Source organism: Syngnathus leptorhynchus, chromosome 2 (assembly GCF_054491065.1).
Source record: "Syngnathus leptorhynchus isolate UIUO chromosome 2, UIUO_Slep, whole genome shotgun sequence".
In the NCBI taxonomy this organism is placed as follows: Eukaryota; Metazoa; Chordata; class Actinopteri; order Syngnathiformes; family Syngnathidae; genus Syngnathus; species Syngnathus leptorhynchus.
In genome coordinates this window covers 17,217,051-17,232,757 of record NC_141196.1, presented here as the reverse complement: position 1 = coordinate 17,232,757, position 15,707 = coordinate 17,217,051, and the positions used below count along the sequence as shown (strand labels likewise).

Below are 15,707 nucleotides of genomic sequence, written 5' to 3'. Positions count from 1 at the left end.
TTTGAATAGCCCTTGGAGATATACTTTTCACTTGTAAAGGCTATCAGCTCAAGGTTCATTCAAAGATTTCACGCTAAAGACTTCATCTAACATTTTGTGAGTCTATGGTCTGTTATTTTGTCTATATTTGGATATGCTTTTAATGCTATTATACCCCACTTGAAAGAAGAAACCAGTGTGTCATTTAAACCACGTTTAAGGATTAATATGAAATCCAGCCTCTGACCCTCTGATACATAGTAGTAACGTTTCCTAAACACAGACAGCCGATGTGGCATTTTCAGTTGAAAACAGTCGTACCCTGGATGATGGTGTTGTAGGACACTGTCTCTATGCTGCGTCCGTCATTGTAGAATGCCAGGTGCCACACCCCAGTGTCCAAGTACTGGATAAATCCCGCCTGGTGGATCACCACCTGGTGCTCCAAGCGGGCTCCCCTCTCTGGCTCGCTCGGGGCACGGTGTTCATTGGCAATAAGACGGCTGCCATCCAGAAGCTCGACAAAGTCGTACTGCGGAAAAAAACACAACAATTTCAACGTCATTGGTAAAATGCTCAGGAGCAAGTTATTGAGTAGTCAACTACGTGTGTGTATTATTAGGAAGTCATACATACCTTTAATCACAAAAGACATATTCATTTGTATGTCTTTTCAGACTTCACACATTCAATCCCAAGTACATTTTAAGTCTATTGTTTTCCTTTTTCAAAATGTATGTCTAAAAAGGATTTAAAATGGCTGGTAATATACCAAAAATAAACCTAATATTCTTCACATAAACCTGATATGGGGCAGCATGGTGGAGCACTGGTTACCACGTCCGCCTCACAGTTCGGAGGGTGCTGCTTCGATTCCACCTCCGGTCCTACCTGTGTGGAGTTTGAATTTACTCCTCGTGCCTGCGTGGGTTTTCTCAAGGTCCTACGGTTCTTCCAGTTTCCTCCCACATCCCCAAAACATGCTTGTTAGGCCAATTGAGCACTCCAAATTGCCAATAGGTGTGAGTGAGAGTGCCGATGGTTGTTCGTCTCTGTGTGCCCTGTGATTGGCTGGCGGCAAGTTCGGGGTGTCCCCCACCTATTGCTTGATGACAGTTGGGATAGGCTCCAGCACGCCCACGACCCCCGTGGGGACAAGCGGTACAGATAATGGATGGATGGATGGATGGATGGATGGATGGATGGATGGATGGATGGATGGATGGATGGATGGATGGATGGATGGATGGATAAATCTGATATGCAAAACAGGGTTGACATTCCAAACATGGGTGACAGATGCAGATGATTGTTTTGACTACACAAGTGTATGATTGTTAGGCCACACTTTAAAATAAATCACATAAACCTCATGTGCCACATATAGCGTGAACATGCCATACATAACCAGATGTATGATGGGTTTAATATGCCCGAGATAACATTAATATCTAATACATAGCCTCACCATGCCATATGTAGTCTGTATAGAACACATAACTTCAATATGCCTCATATTACTTTCACATGCAAGATGTAACTTTGAAGTGCCATACATTGTGATCCATTGATTTGACTGTGCGCATGTATGATTTTTAGGCGACACATGGCCTTAATTTGCCTCACATAATCTCAGCATACCATAATATGACATACATTTATACTGTATACCCAATTATTGTAGTATAATTCTTGTGGCTTTATTTGAGACTGTTTAAATTGCTGTCTGTGTGTGACAGTAATAGCTCACTTTGGCACGAAGATCTAACGATAGCTGACTTTCATTTTATTTTTATTTTTTGCATTACTCCGACATTAAAGAGAACAAATGACAAATACAATAGATGATTGGGTCCTTGCAGGAATATCAGTGCATTTAGTTTCTCATATTGGGTTTTGCACGTGGGAATCCAATGTTTAAGTGAAATGTTGATTTTACCGGCAGTGGGTGTTGGAAGTGAGTTGCTGCACTAAAGAGGAAAAAAAATCACTCTCTCTCTTGGTTTTGGCACGTAATTATATTTATTTTATTTGTATATAATTCAAAGCACAATTTAGTTATACACCTGATGGTTAAAGTTTGCAGATGGCTAACAAAGTATGTATTTATTTTACAATATGTAAATAATCCAAGCAACCGAGTAGATGCTGAGCCGGTAATACTATCAAAAATGAATCAATTGAGTTGATTGATGGTAATTATACGACATTTAAAAAAAAGGACAATAGAAATATACCATTGATAACTTCTTCATTAGAACAGCAAAGCAGGGGTCTAAATGTACTTTCTCCTCCCGCGGACAAACATTGACTTACAAGACAAACAAGGCGTGATTCCCGCCTGGCAAAATAATTGAAGAGGTGCATCCGCTCTCACAGCACCCGCTGAACAGCTGGACCTCATTTGGACCTCAACTGTGCGGCACAGAAGAAAACAACCAGTCCCCCAGACAAGCTAATGGGTACAGCGAAACACAGCAGATGCAGGAAAGAGGATTCCCCGGTTTAAGACATTGCAAGCTACAAGCTGACAAACCAGGCCTCTGGTGTAGACTTGTGTTTGGAATGGGGAACAAGGGGATGCATACAAATTGTCACAGATTTTTTTTAGGGGAGCTCAGATTGCACTATAACAAGGTAAGCAACAATAGCAGAGAAAACAAAACTTAAGGTTGACTTGAGGCACTACCATGCTCCTGCTGAAGAAAGACGCCTCGATGCCAAATGGTGAACGGCTGAAACAGACACTTTTGCCAAGTGAGGTGTACGTTCATTGGGTTGAGCTGATTGATAGACAAATTACTCGAGGGCTACATTTCAAACCTGAAAACAAAACATTTACTTTGAACTAGGAAAGTTCAGTATATGGTGGAAATGAATCCTCGGAGTCCACTAAAAGGAAACCAATTTCTGACAGCAGTATTAACTATGTATAACAAGAGGAATGATCCTAACTATGTTCTGTTGTATAAAAGTCAGACAATTCATATTCTCAAGACTGGCCAATGGGCAAAAAATTAAGACAATTCAAAGACTAGGGGAAAGAAGGGAGTCAGAAAAGCTGATCAGTGTGGTTGATTTAGAAAATGCAAGGCAGTCATGGCGATACATGGAGTTAAGCCAGACAGTCCCAAAACTCCACTGGAACTAATACATGTGAAAATAAAAAAAGGCAATGGTATCGTCATATTTCAATGGGTGAAGTTCAGACCAATGCAGACCACTGCTCAAAAAATCGAGGTGGTTCGCCAAATTTCAATCCTAAACCCAACCTAAAAGCACACCAGTACGCCAGCCCTAACCACTTGAAGCGTAACTCATGTAAATTCTTGCCGAACCCCTCACTCTTACTCCCGAGTCCCAATCGTAGTACAACACAACCAAAATGCCAACCATAACCATAACTCTACCCCTGATCTAAATGCACCTAACCCCATTACCTTAACACCAGGGTCCTATTTATTCATTTGGGGATAAGGTAAACGCAGCAACGGGGCCCTCTATATTGGTGTACTGTAAATTATTTAAACACTGTTTATCATTAACCAAAATGTGTGATTTTGAGAAAATTCACTCATTTTCTGAGCTATGTGATGTCCTTAAAGCCATTCTTGAGGATTAAGCATCCTTTCAACTGCTTCCTCATTTGACACTGACTGGCTTTTGTTGCCCATTACGTTCATGAGGCGTCATGGTGAAAATGTTTGAAACCTTTTGTCTGTAAAGGATAAAAACTGTTTGTTTTCCACTAGCTTTTTTTCTGCTGCAATGGAAAAATCGCTCCTTCTTTTTTCTCACGGTGCGAAACATGTTTGTTTTGTTAATGTTAAGTGCTTCCTGATTCACTTTGATAGTCCACTGGATGGAAAGAGGGAGTGGAATACTTGGAACAATCATGATAGACGAAGCATTTGTGATGCCTTAGAACTATGGAACCACTATCGAACAAGCTGTTTGAAAAATGGTGCTTTGTCTCCCGGTGGTAAATATTGTATATCGTTGGAAACGAAAGAAAAAGTGATAAAAAAAATTCCTTATAACAGGATTTATTACCCCGGAAAGTGACAAACAAGGACTCCAGCAACCATTTTTTGGCGGACTTTCGTACCACTCAGGTGAAGTCAACCCTCTGATTGCAGCGGGCCGCAAAAAGGGGCCTTGGTGGATGTTATTAACCTGGCGGAAGTTGGCCTCTTTGTGTTTGGGGAAGCAATAATACAGTCCCATCCCACCTAGCCTAGAACCTTCCAGTCGACTGCATCAGTCTCGATAAGGTTGCTTGAACCTTTTCTAAGCCCATCTAGGACCAACAATAGTGGTGACATTAGGTGTAGGGAGTCAGAGGACAAACACAGCCTTTAGATTGAGTGACCTGCTACAAATTCTTCAGGAAAAGAGCCTAACAAAAGTCCATTTTCCCCCCCCTCGAGTTTATTTTCTTTGTACAGCCGCAGACAGAGACTCAATAGCAGGAGGACAAGGTCTACATTTGACAAGAGGCGTAAAAGCTGTTACTCGTAAATGTTGTCTCCCCTTTGCTGGCTGTGAATGGGACGCTCAATATCGTCGGCCGGGCTCTTTCATGCTCAGTTGAGTAAATGCATTGATCTACGGCTGAATGCCGCTCCGAGGTGGCTGCGATTGACGCGACGTACGGCGTTGACACAGAAGGGGTCGTCTTGTTAATTACTCGTCTTTGATTTTTGAGTTTATTTCTTTCTCTTTTTTTCTCTACAACCTAGAAAATGCAGTCCAATTCACCAGTGTCCTCCGACTGCACTGGAATAAAACCTCACTCTTATCCCTTATCCCTGTATCACCCAAACTTGTTGTTTAGTTTGTAATTAGCGCTTTTCTTTTTTATTCTGTTGTGGGTTCCCCATCTCGCCTCAAACCCAAAACCATAATTATAACCCCAACCATTTAAGCGTAACATAACCTTTCAGGTGATCAAATCCCTAACCCTGTTTTCTTGCTATTTACCTCCCTACACCCTCTTATTGTGTTGAGGTAATCCGTATCCCTTACAACTAACTTAGGTGTTGCCTTAAGCACTCCCTTTTCCTCTTTTATATAGTTGAACTTTGCATGCCATTGTTCACACTAACTACCTAATAATTGTTTCCCAAACCCCTAACTCAAATCCTTAAATTTTCTTAGTAACTACCAGGCTACCACCTTAGAATTTGTTGAGCTTTCCTCCTCTATCACCTTAAAAATGCAATCCATCTCACCAGCGTGACCAACACAGCTTGTCTCCTGTGCACTAAAGTGAAGTGCTTCTTCACTAGAACGGAATGTCAACAAGGTGAGGTTGAGAGCTTTTTTTTCACAGGCAGCTGTTGTCTGAGTGCTTAATTCCGTCCGTTATGTCACCAGACACCTGAAATTCACCAATGTCGTTCAAGTGACACTTCGGTTCATTTTGCAAACGTGTTGAAAAATAGCCGACATTTAAGGGACAATGAAAGATGTATATATTCAAAGTAAATCAGAAACCGTGACGTTAAAGCTGACGAAACATTTATTTATTCAGTCGAAATCTATTTTTCTTTAAATCTGCGTGTGGACAATGGCAGTTTGGGTCAGGTTAGTTTTCTGTCCAATCAACAGATATTCTTGACACAAGATGCATTGATTTAAAATTCTAAAATTACCGTAATACTCCCACCCTAACTGTGCCTTGAATAACTAACCCGAGTTTTAGCCATACATCTCACTTCAACCACTGACCTAACACTTTAAACTCAATGTCCTAATAACTAAACTTAAGCTGCTAAGCCCTAAACAGAACTCCTATGACTAACTCTTAAACTCTTAACCATCAAACATTTAAACCAAAATCGCTCACTGTTGTCACTTGGAAATCACTTTGCTATTATCTCTCCTATTGGATAGATGTCATTGCAGCATGCTGCGCCTAAATTGAGCATTTTTCAAATTGGCATTTGCGTCACAGAGTTGCGCAGCATCAGCCCATACACAATTAATTCACGCCACGCCTGTACCCGCTGAACTGCAATTTTGATGCCATGGTCGTAATTAGCTGATTAGTAGCCTATAAGCCAACCCCTAACCCATTTACACCATAAACATACTGTAACAAAGTAAAAGCTAAAGTCCTCACCTGTGTGTGAGACGGTGCAAGACCCTTGCGCCCGTATACACCTATCAGGGCATTCTTCTGCACAGAAATGTTGAATTTGAGGAAGTGTGGCTTATCCACGGTGAGCTGGGAACGCCAGAACACTCCTGGCGGAACGCTTTGAGCCACACTCTTTCCAACGTCCACAGGTCCCGTGTCCACAGAGTTATTCTCCTGGTGGAGAACACTCGTCCTTCCTGGTTGACGGAAACAGAATAGTTGTTATTGTTACTTTTGTAAAGATTCAGAGAACATGCAATTTCTAGTCTAAATTAACAGTATCAGCTCAATTGATGTGTGAAGTGCTGGGTGAAGGGTGGTCTTATAAGCGACCTGTAACTTTCGAAGCCCCAGAGTAAGGGTTATACAGATTGGTTGACTTATTGACTACTAGTCCACAATCACGTTCAGAAGATTATATTGACAAGTTTTTAGCTTGAGGGGGAGGCATAGCTGTTTACAGCAACTGATAAATATGCTGTATAAAATTAGTCCACCTGTAAAGACATGTTTTTGTTGGTTTTGTATTTATTGAATTTGGATTTGTTTCATGTTTTCTTTTCACGTTTTCCCTGTGTCCTTTGTCTTGTCTTTCTCATTAAGTTTTTGTTTCCACATTCCACCTGTTCTGATCAGTAAGTTAAGACTTTGGTGTTAAGACTTTGATGTGTTGTCCAGGTGACCTTGTTGATCATGTCTGTTGCTCAACAGCCAAAGTTTCCCTCCCGTTCTTGCTCCTCAGCAGTTGCTGGCCTGAGTTTCTGCACCGTTGCAACTCAAGGCCCCAGTTCTTGTACAATGACAATAAAGTCTCAGTTCCTGTGCCGTGGCAATTTACAGCCCCAGTTCCTATCGCACAAAAACTCAAGGTCACAGTTTTTCAGCACCATGGCAACTCAAGGCCACATTTCCTGTGCCACGACAGTTGTCCCCTGTTCCAGCTGCTCACGCTGTGCAATTGCAGTTTGACCCTGTGTATGTTGCAGCTGGTTTGCCTGGACCGCCGTGCAGGTTCCCTGGCCATGTCACGACTGGCCGGAAGGATTGCCTATGCCAGACGTCTGGCCACGTCATGAATGAGTGGTCATGGTTCCCGTGGAAAACCCTTGAGCTTGTCGTCTCTTACGCCCACCACCAGACAAGCCTCGATAAGGCTGAATCAAATTGTCTTCTGTTTTTGAATGCACAGATTTGGTAAGTAAGGGAGAATCAGTAAAGGGAGTGGGGTACAGGCTGGATAAGAATTTTGAACAGTGTTTGTTTGATGTTTTTATTTTGAAGGTCCGAGTTTAGCTACCGAATAAAATATGTTTAATGTAATGATGCCCCCAGTGTTGGCAAGCAGACCTGCAGGGCCATTATCGCCTGCGCTTGTAAGTGAAATATATCAAAGAGGAAGTACAGCATCAAATTTATTCCACTGCACATGAAGAGTTCTGTGATTACTTGAAAACACTACAAATTCCTATCACGTATAAAGATTTCCTGAGGCGGGTCCAAAACGAGGACACATTTCCTCATTTGACCAAGTTGTGCAAACATTACCTGTCTATCTCGTTGGTAAGCACACCAAGCGACAAGATTTTTTTTTTGGGGGGGGAAATACCATCACGCGACAGCGAGTGAACCTTCACCCGACTAATGTCAACACTCTTGTGTTTTGAGGTCTATGTTCTGTCTAAATCCAGCGTATGAGCTGTATGAGCTGTTAGCTTTTTGTGAATCCAGATTATTGCAAAGCATCCCTTCGTACGTTGACTTATTTTAAATTATAGTACTGTACTGAAATGGTATCAGTGCCATCATCAGAACCACTTTACGTCGTCAACCCATAATTCAGAACCAAAACAGTTTCTGAGAATTGTGGAAGTTGCTGTTAATATTTTCCCAAGGCCTTAAGAGTCTACAGAGAGAATAACTTGCTCACCGCTTGCTCACCAAAATAGTAGCACAGTATGCCGTCTTGTAAATTTCATGCAAACTATTACAGATAATCTTTTGTTATGAAGAGAAGGCGTCTTAAATAATGATTAACATTAAAGTAGTTTTGGTCACTCACCGATGTCTTGTGAATTTTTGTTTATGTAACAAGGAGCTCTATTCATTTTACTTGAATATTTTTCTTTTTTTTCTTTTACAGATGTATGGTTGTTCCACATTTTTGTGACCATATTTATGTCTTGACGTGGTGTCAATTTTGCTCTTCTCAGTCTGCCTTTTTTCTTGCTGTTTCCCAGCATTCCCCACAAACTGTCTTGTTATTCTAAGTAGACACTGAGATACGGATGTCCTATAATGGCATGTGTGTTCTCCAAGCACATACACTTGTCACATATCACCATCATAGTCCCATTTCATTTAGTTTTAGATGGCACTTTCACTTAACAATTGTGATATACTGTTTACATTGGAGAGAATATTTAGCATACCGTACTGTCACTGTCTGTGGGTCTATGTTTGTGTGTGTGTGCGTATGCATTTGGACCGTGTATTTGCACCCAGATACTACTTGTGTTGCTTCAGTGTTTGAATTTAAAGGCCATTGGCTGTCACTTTAACTCTAGTCAGAGGCGAGACTGGGAGCCAACTGTAACCTCTAGAGAGAATAACGGGCGGCTATTGATCGCCTTTTAAAGAGCCCACAAGCTTCCCCGTGTCATATTCATTAGCGCTTATGAGGATTTAAACATAGCCGGGGTTCAACGAGCCAGTGTTATGCATTGTTTTGCACGTTCCAATGCTGCACTGATGTTAGCGTTTTGTTTTTATTTGGGAGGCGTTAAGTGTTAAAGGTGATAATATGTTAAAGGCATATATGTTTTAATGGGAGCATTAAAACATATATGCATAAAGGAAAAGAAAAATTTGTTTTCTTCACCGTCTGCGGCAAGGGACGTGACGGCACTAGACAGTGTGGGTCCGGCCTTTCCGACTCCGCCATTTTCAAATGCTGGCTGGCTGTCCAACTCCTGCAGCTGCCAATTGAGGCCAAAAAGGTGCATGCCTGCGAAGTACACGGAAAAACTGCTTAGTAGGTATAAGTAAGCAAATTTGCCCCAAAAAATATAAAGCAGACAAATAAGGCACCTGTGCAGGCAGGTGTGGAAAGTAATAAAAATATACAAATACTTTAAGTACTTGATTTTTTTTGTTTGTTATATATACTTCACTTGATTATATTTATTTTTCGGAAGACCTTTTCCCTTGCTAAATTTGATACTTCCTACTGAAATTAGGTGAAAAGGAGAGCGTGGTGATGAAGAGGTGAAAGTAGAGAGAGAAAAAGTTGACTTTGATTAATATCCTGGAGTTGTATAAGGTGAAAAAAAACAATTTGTCTGTCGCTGTGGTCATTATTGCTTTCCACCTTCAGTCACTCAACACTTCTGTCATGTTTTACTCTCTGTCTACCCTCTGTCGCTGTATACTATGTCTCTCTATCTTAATACAACAATTTTGGGGATTTTCTCTTCCTAAATTTGATCATTGGTACTTTCTACTACAATTTGGTTGTAAAGGAGAGCGTGGTGGTGAAGAGGTGAACGTAGAAAAAAATTGTTTACTTTGATTGAGATCCTGGAGTCGTATTGGGTGGGAAAAAAAATTCTGCAACAATTGTAGCCATTATGTGACTATTACTGTTTGTCAAAACGTCGGTCTCTATGGTCATTAGTCTTGCTTTCCACCTTTAGTCACTCAACACTTCTGTCAAGTTTTTCTCTCTGTCTACCCTCTGTCACTGTATACTCTGTCTCTCCATCTTAACACAACCCGCTGGGACAGACGGTCACCCCACAGAGCATGGGTTCTGTTTGCGTTTTTTTTCTGCAAGAGTTTTTTTTTTTTTCTCCTTGCCTCTGTTGCCAAGTGCTTGCTATTTGGGGTTTAGTTGGTGCTTTCTAATATATGAGGAGTGTTGTTTTTGACCTGTCAATGTGTATAGTGCCTTCAGATAATTTTTGTTGTGGAACTGTTTCAGCATAAATACAATCGACTTGACAAGGCATGAAACAGAGAGCATTAATGGTGTTGACAACAGATTGGGTGAGGCAAGATGATTTTGACTCCATAAAAATTGTGGTGAATGTGTCATAGCTCATGCCAGCCTAAAACATAATTTTCTGGTAGAAAGGTACAATTTTACAGTTGTTATGCATTCTTTTTTGTTTATCTATTTACAATTTTGTCATAGATACAATAAGTTATTTTGGTAGCATAAAAGCTTGAGCCAACACTATCCCATGCTCGCGGAAAATACTTGTTTTTGTTTTATTTTCATTGTGGCAATTTATCGAAACAGATATTGTAGTTGACAAAACATTATTTCTACTTTTGTACTTAGCACATTTCAGCATGTGTACTTTGTCAGAACTTTACCAGCTCCATGTTTAACACAAGAATCTGTACTTGTACTTACATACAGAGTATGAGTATTTTTTACCCGAGAGGATGGAGGCAGAACAACTCTTTGGAAAGCTGGTAATTGATTTCACATTGTTTGTACGTGCATGTTTTGCAGCGAGGCGACACTGATAGCGGTCGTTTCAATCAAGGCGTGCAGGAGCCCTGTTGCTTTAGCATGTCTCCTCGCTGTTGGCACGGCAGTGCCGGCAAATTAACACAGCGATGGTTTTACCAGAGCCCCCGAGGCACCAACAGTGAGGATTTTAATGTGTCCTTTTAAATAAAACATTTGGTTTGGAATTGTTTCGATACCTGTAGTTAGCCTTTTCTGGTTCCAATTGGGTGATAGGTTTGTAAACGACATGATTAGTGTTCTAAGTGTATCAAAATGTATCAAAGCCACATAATGTCACTTTCTTTTTGCATCGGTCACGGGGACACAATGTAATAATGTAAACAGGAAGCACATTTGCACTCAGTAAAAAGCAAATCAAGTTTGCAATAAATAATATGTTTCAGACTGGGGCAACCATCTACAATTATTTTGATCATCAATCGATTGGTCGATTATCAAAGTCTGCTTTATTGTCAACTTCTTCACATGTCAAAACACAAAGAGATTGACATTGCGTTCCACCTATCCGACGGTGGATATCATATATATCATATTATATTGGTCCACGGACAAACAAAACATTCAACTAAACAATACAAAAGTAAAAACAAGGAGGCACATACAATTAATAAATAAGAGCAATAAATAAAGAAATAAATAAATAAAGAAATAAATAAAGAAATAAGAGCAACATGGTTGAAATGGAGCAAGTGTGCATACAGCAGACAGAACATTGCACAAAAGTACAGGAGGAGTAGTGCAAGGCAGCCAACTTGGCCCAAAAGACCACGACGTTATGCAGCCGAGGGTGGAGGGGGGAGGAAGTTCAGGATCCTAACAGCCTGGAGTATGAAGCTGTTGGTGAGTCTGGTGGTGTGGGAGCGTAGGCTTCTGTACCTCTTCCCAGAGGGCAGTAGATCAAACAAATGTGAGTGGGGTGACTCACATCACTCACAATCGTGGTCGCCTTCAGGGAGGGGATATTTACACCTCCCATCTCATTAATTATTATCATTATTGTCGATTAATCAATGAATCGGATACAAATATTTTGATTTCCATCCCTTTAATCAAAAACAAAGTTATTTCAAATTGACTGCAGAAAATCAAAAACAAGAATAAATTATTATTTGGTTGTTGGTTAGGTTGATAGCATTTAAAAAAAAACTGGCAAAAACAATGACTATCATTATTCTACTTAAAACCAAAAGTTTTATTTTGATTCAATGAAGGAGTACAGAAATCTGAACTATTTACTGCAGAGAATGGTATATGAACAGAGTATATGAACAATTTTAAATAAAAAAAGGTAGTTAAACAATTAATCAATCAGCAAAAACCAAAAAATATTAATGTGATAGTCGATTAGTTGCTGATTATTATATTATTGCTCCACCTCTATTTCAGACATATAACAAATAGTTTTTCCTTCACAATCTATGAAAACGCAGTTTGTATAGTGTTTCTTAGTGCTTGTCTACACTCTCTCGCTATTAAAAAACAGCCACTCCCACTTGAAGTATAGTACGGAAGTCAACTCAAAAGGTATACAATAACATGTTCTCTGCACCTAGTCCAAACACGATATTCTAATAACATTGTGAAATATGAATTAAGCAACAAAATTCACTCATTTGGGTGGCCATTTTGCCACTTGCTGTCGACTGAAAATGACAACCATTGCTCAGGGCTCAGATAAAGAGCAATCCAGCTCAGCATGTGGATGTTACATAAACAAACTAAGAAAACAGGTGAGCCACTATGATTGGTTGTTACCTGAGTCCTGAGCAAATCTGCTGTCATTTTCAGTAGTATGGCATCACCATCTCCAGGCCCGGTTTGCCAGTGATAGTCATGGTGAAGGGGACAGCCTAAAGTCCTCAATTCCCAATCTGTAAGCGCAGCAAAGATTCTAGTCCTCATTGAGGATGTGATCTCAGTTTTTAAAGAAAGCTGGCAAAATAATGGTGGCGGAGTTCTGTGTTACATAACAAAAACACAGACTAGCTTTCATGTCACTTGCCCTTGCACCATCTAAGTCCCTTCTTTTGAGAGGGAGGAGGAGCGAGAGAGAGAGAGAGAGAGAGAGAGAGAGAGAGAGAGAGAGAGAGAGAGAGAGAGAGAGAGAGAGAGAGAGAGAGAGAGAGAGAGAGCAAGAGAGATCGATAGAGAGAGAAAGAAAGAGAGAGCGAGAGAGATAGAGAGAGACCAATCTCCTCCGTCAAAGAGAAAGAGCAGAGGAGAAAATGCTGAGGAAGCATCGTGATTCCCTGGCCATTTAATGTGCAGGAAAATTTTTTCTTTTTTTTTTTCTTTCCAGAGCTTCTGTAGCTGGATATCGACTTGCAGTGAACAACTTGAGAGGTTCACGGTGGCTGGAGAGGATATCAAATGTAGGCTGCATTAGACAAGAGAGTGAAATTGCTACAGGAAGTCTATCAATCCCTGCTTTGTTTAGGAATGTTGTATATGAATCACTGTCAAAATACGTGCAAGTAGACAAAAAGAGTTTTAAGGGCTGGTTCACATTGTTAATGATCACTTCGGATCCAAAAAACATAAAAGGACAGCAACCCAAATCACGGCAGAATTAAATGTGCAACTCAATTCTCCTGTTTCCACCAGAACTGTCCGTCGGGAGCTCCACAGGGTAAATATACGCGGCCGGGCTGTTACAGCCTAACCTTTGGTCACTTGTGCCAATGCCAAACGTTGGTTTCAATGGTGCAAGGAGCACAAATCTTGGTCTGTGGACAATGTGAAATATGTATTGTTCTCTGATGAGTCCACCTTTACTGTTTTACCCACATCCAGGAGTTACGGTGTGGAGAAGCCCCAAAGAAGTGTACCACCCAGACTGTTGCATGCCCAGAGTGAAGCATGGGGGTGTTATCAGTGATGATTTGCGCTGTCATAGCATGGCATTCGCGAATTCAACCCCTGGAGTTTATGTTGCTACTTCTGGACACATGATGTTGACATCATCCATCCAGTCCAGCCATACAATCCATCCATCAACCAATCCACCCGTCCACCCGTCCATCCATCCACCCGTCCACCCACCCATCCATCCATCCATCCATCCATCCATCCATCCATCCATCCATCCATCCATCCATCCATCCACCCAATGTATTTTATTGATAGATGCATAGTTTTTTACAGCATACAGTTTCATGCTACAGACCATTGTTGCTGTTCACATTCACATATCTGTATATAGGAATGTATCCAAGAAACATTTTATCTGGCTGTCACATCTCAGGTCATGCAAATATAATCCTATTTTGACTCACAGGTCAGTGCTCCGCATGTATCATTATCCAATGTTTGTGCCAATTGGCTCTTAAATCAGATTCTTCCCCCTCGAGCACTTTCATTCCACCTGGGGGCCGTTCGCCACTTACCTCGTGAATATCACGTCATTTCCATAAATTATTCCGGCAACCTTGGCCAGTCGCAATGAATATTTATGGCCTGCCGCAAAAAATCCCTCTTTCCTGCTTAAAGCTGACCTTTTATCTGTTATGTTAGGAGCGTGCCCCGTGGAAAATCTTTGCTCGTCATAAATTGAAAAAAAGGTTGGATTTGTAGATCCGTTACATGTTAGTTTAAACTCAGGGTTAAAACAAAAAATCATGTGAGGTTTTAAAAAAAAAAATGTGTAAGGCTTCTTTATGTACTACAGTGGTGTGAGGAGACAAATTTAAATATTCACATGTCAGACTTTGTGCAGATCACCATGATAATTGCTCATGATAGCAGAAGTAACGATGTGGCCCATCTGGAGTCGGCTTGTGCCAAAAGCAACTCTGTGCAGCCTGGACTTATATTCACAATTATGACAGGAATAGTTGGAAAGTAGCACTACCTTGCTCTCGGGCCCCGTGTCAGCCTCTGGCCAGCAACCCTTCACATCGACAACCAATGCCTTTGCCGTTTTTATTTACAGTATATTAACAATTCAGATTGATTAAACGGTCACTGTTGTACTTGTTTGCATCTTTTATTTCCTAAAACTCCAAACAAGTATTGATGATGCACTGAATTAAGAAATAAAAGATTTAAGCTTTTATGTCAGACTGGACAAAGTCTGCTTCTGGCATTATGTCCGATAAGTTAGTTGCATTTCTTTGTGTAGCTTGTTAAAATGAAGACAAACTATGATTGTGTAAGTGGCTGAAATGAGTACAGGGTGGCCAGGCTCTCCCATAGAGACAGAGTGACAAACTCAGTCAGCCAGGAGGAGCTCTGGTTTGAGCCGCTGCTCCTCTGCGTTAAGAGGAGCCAGATGAGGTGGTTTGGGCATCTGATTAGGATACTTCCTGGAGGCCTCCCTGGTGAGGTTTTCTGGGCATGTCCCACCGGAAGGAGGTCCAGGGGATGACCCAGGACATGCCGGAGAGACTATTTTCTGAGTTTCATATTAAATTTATTCAAAAACTGCTGTCTTAATTACCTTGGTACCTTCCTGACTTATAGCAATTGAAATCAGTGTACTGTTGGGTGGAAATGTATCATTAGGGACTAACTACTCTGAAGTGACTCACGTCGTTGCTCAATGTGCGTTAAAGCCAAATAAAACACAAATAAGCATCTGAATTGAATGATAATGCCTCATAAACAGCAACAAATGTTAGGCCAATAAATGCACTTTTAGCACAGATACAGATGTGGTACATTTACCACTATGCCAGACAGGAAGCACAGCTGGAAGACAGTCAGGGCTCTTGCTGGGCCATGTGTCACCTGCTCACAAGGCCCCTGATTCCTGACTGTAAAAGGTTTGTGAAGAGTCAGTTTTGACAAAATAAAGAGGCTGAAAGACAAGGGAGGATGTAAAACAGGCAGGACATGCGTCACGTGGGACCGGGGTTCTCCATCCCTGCTTTAGCTATTGATGTAAGAACTTAAGTCTTTTGGGTTATTTTTAAGAAAAACAAATAATTTATTGTTGAACCCCCCCCCCCCCCCCACACACACACAAAGCTAATCTTTTAAAAAGACAAAGTGTCATTTTACTTTCTCAAAAAGAAGATAAACTAGTGTTACTTTTACCCAAAA

The 15,707-nt window shown here is 40.9% G+C and overlaps 1 protein-coding gene across 1 annotated transcript in view; it reads right to left on the bottom strand.

Annotated features, from left to right (window-relative positions):
* Nucleotides 1-15,707, bottom strand: part of LOC147061083 (teneurin-3) — a 168,275-nt gene that overhangs the window by 69,315 nt on the left and 83,253 nt on the right. Inside the window, exons 5-7 of the mRNA XM_085905468.1 lie at nt 9,003-9,128; nt 6,107-6,321; nt 301-511 (exon numbers count right to left, since the gene is read on the bottom strand). Of these exons, the coding sequence (XP_085761594.1) occupies nt 301-511; nt 6,107-6,321; nt 9,003-9,128 (552 nt within the window). The remainder of the gene's footprint in view (nt 1-300; nt 512-6,106; nt 6,322-9,002; nt 9,129-15,707) is intronic.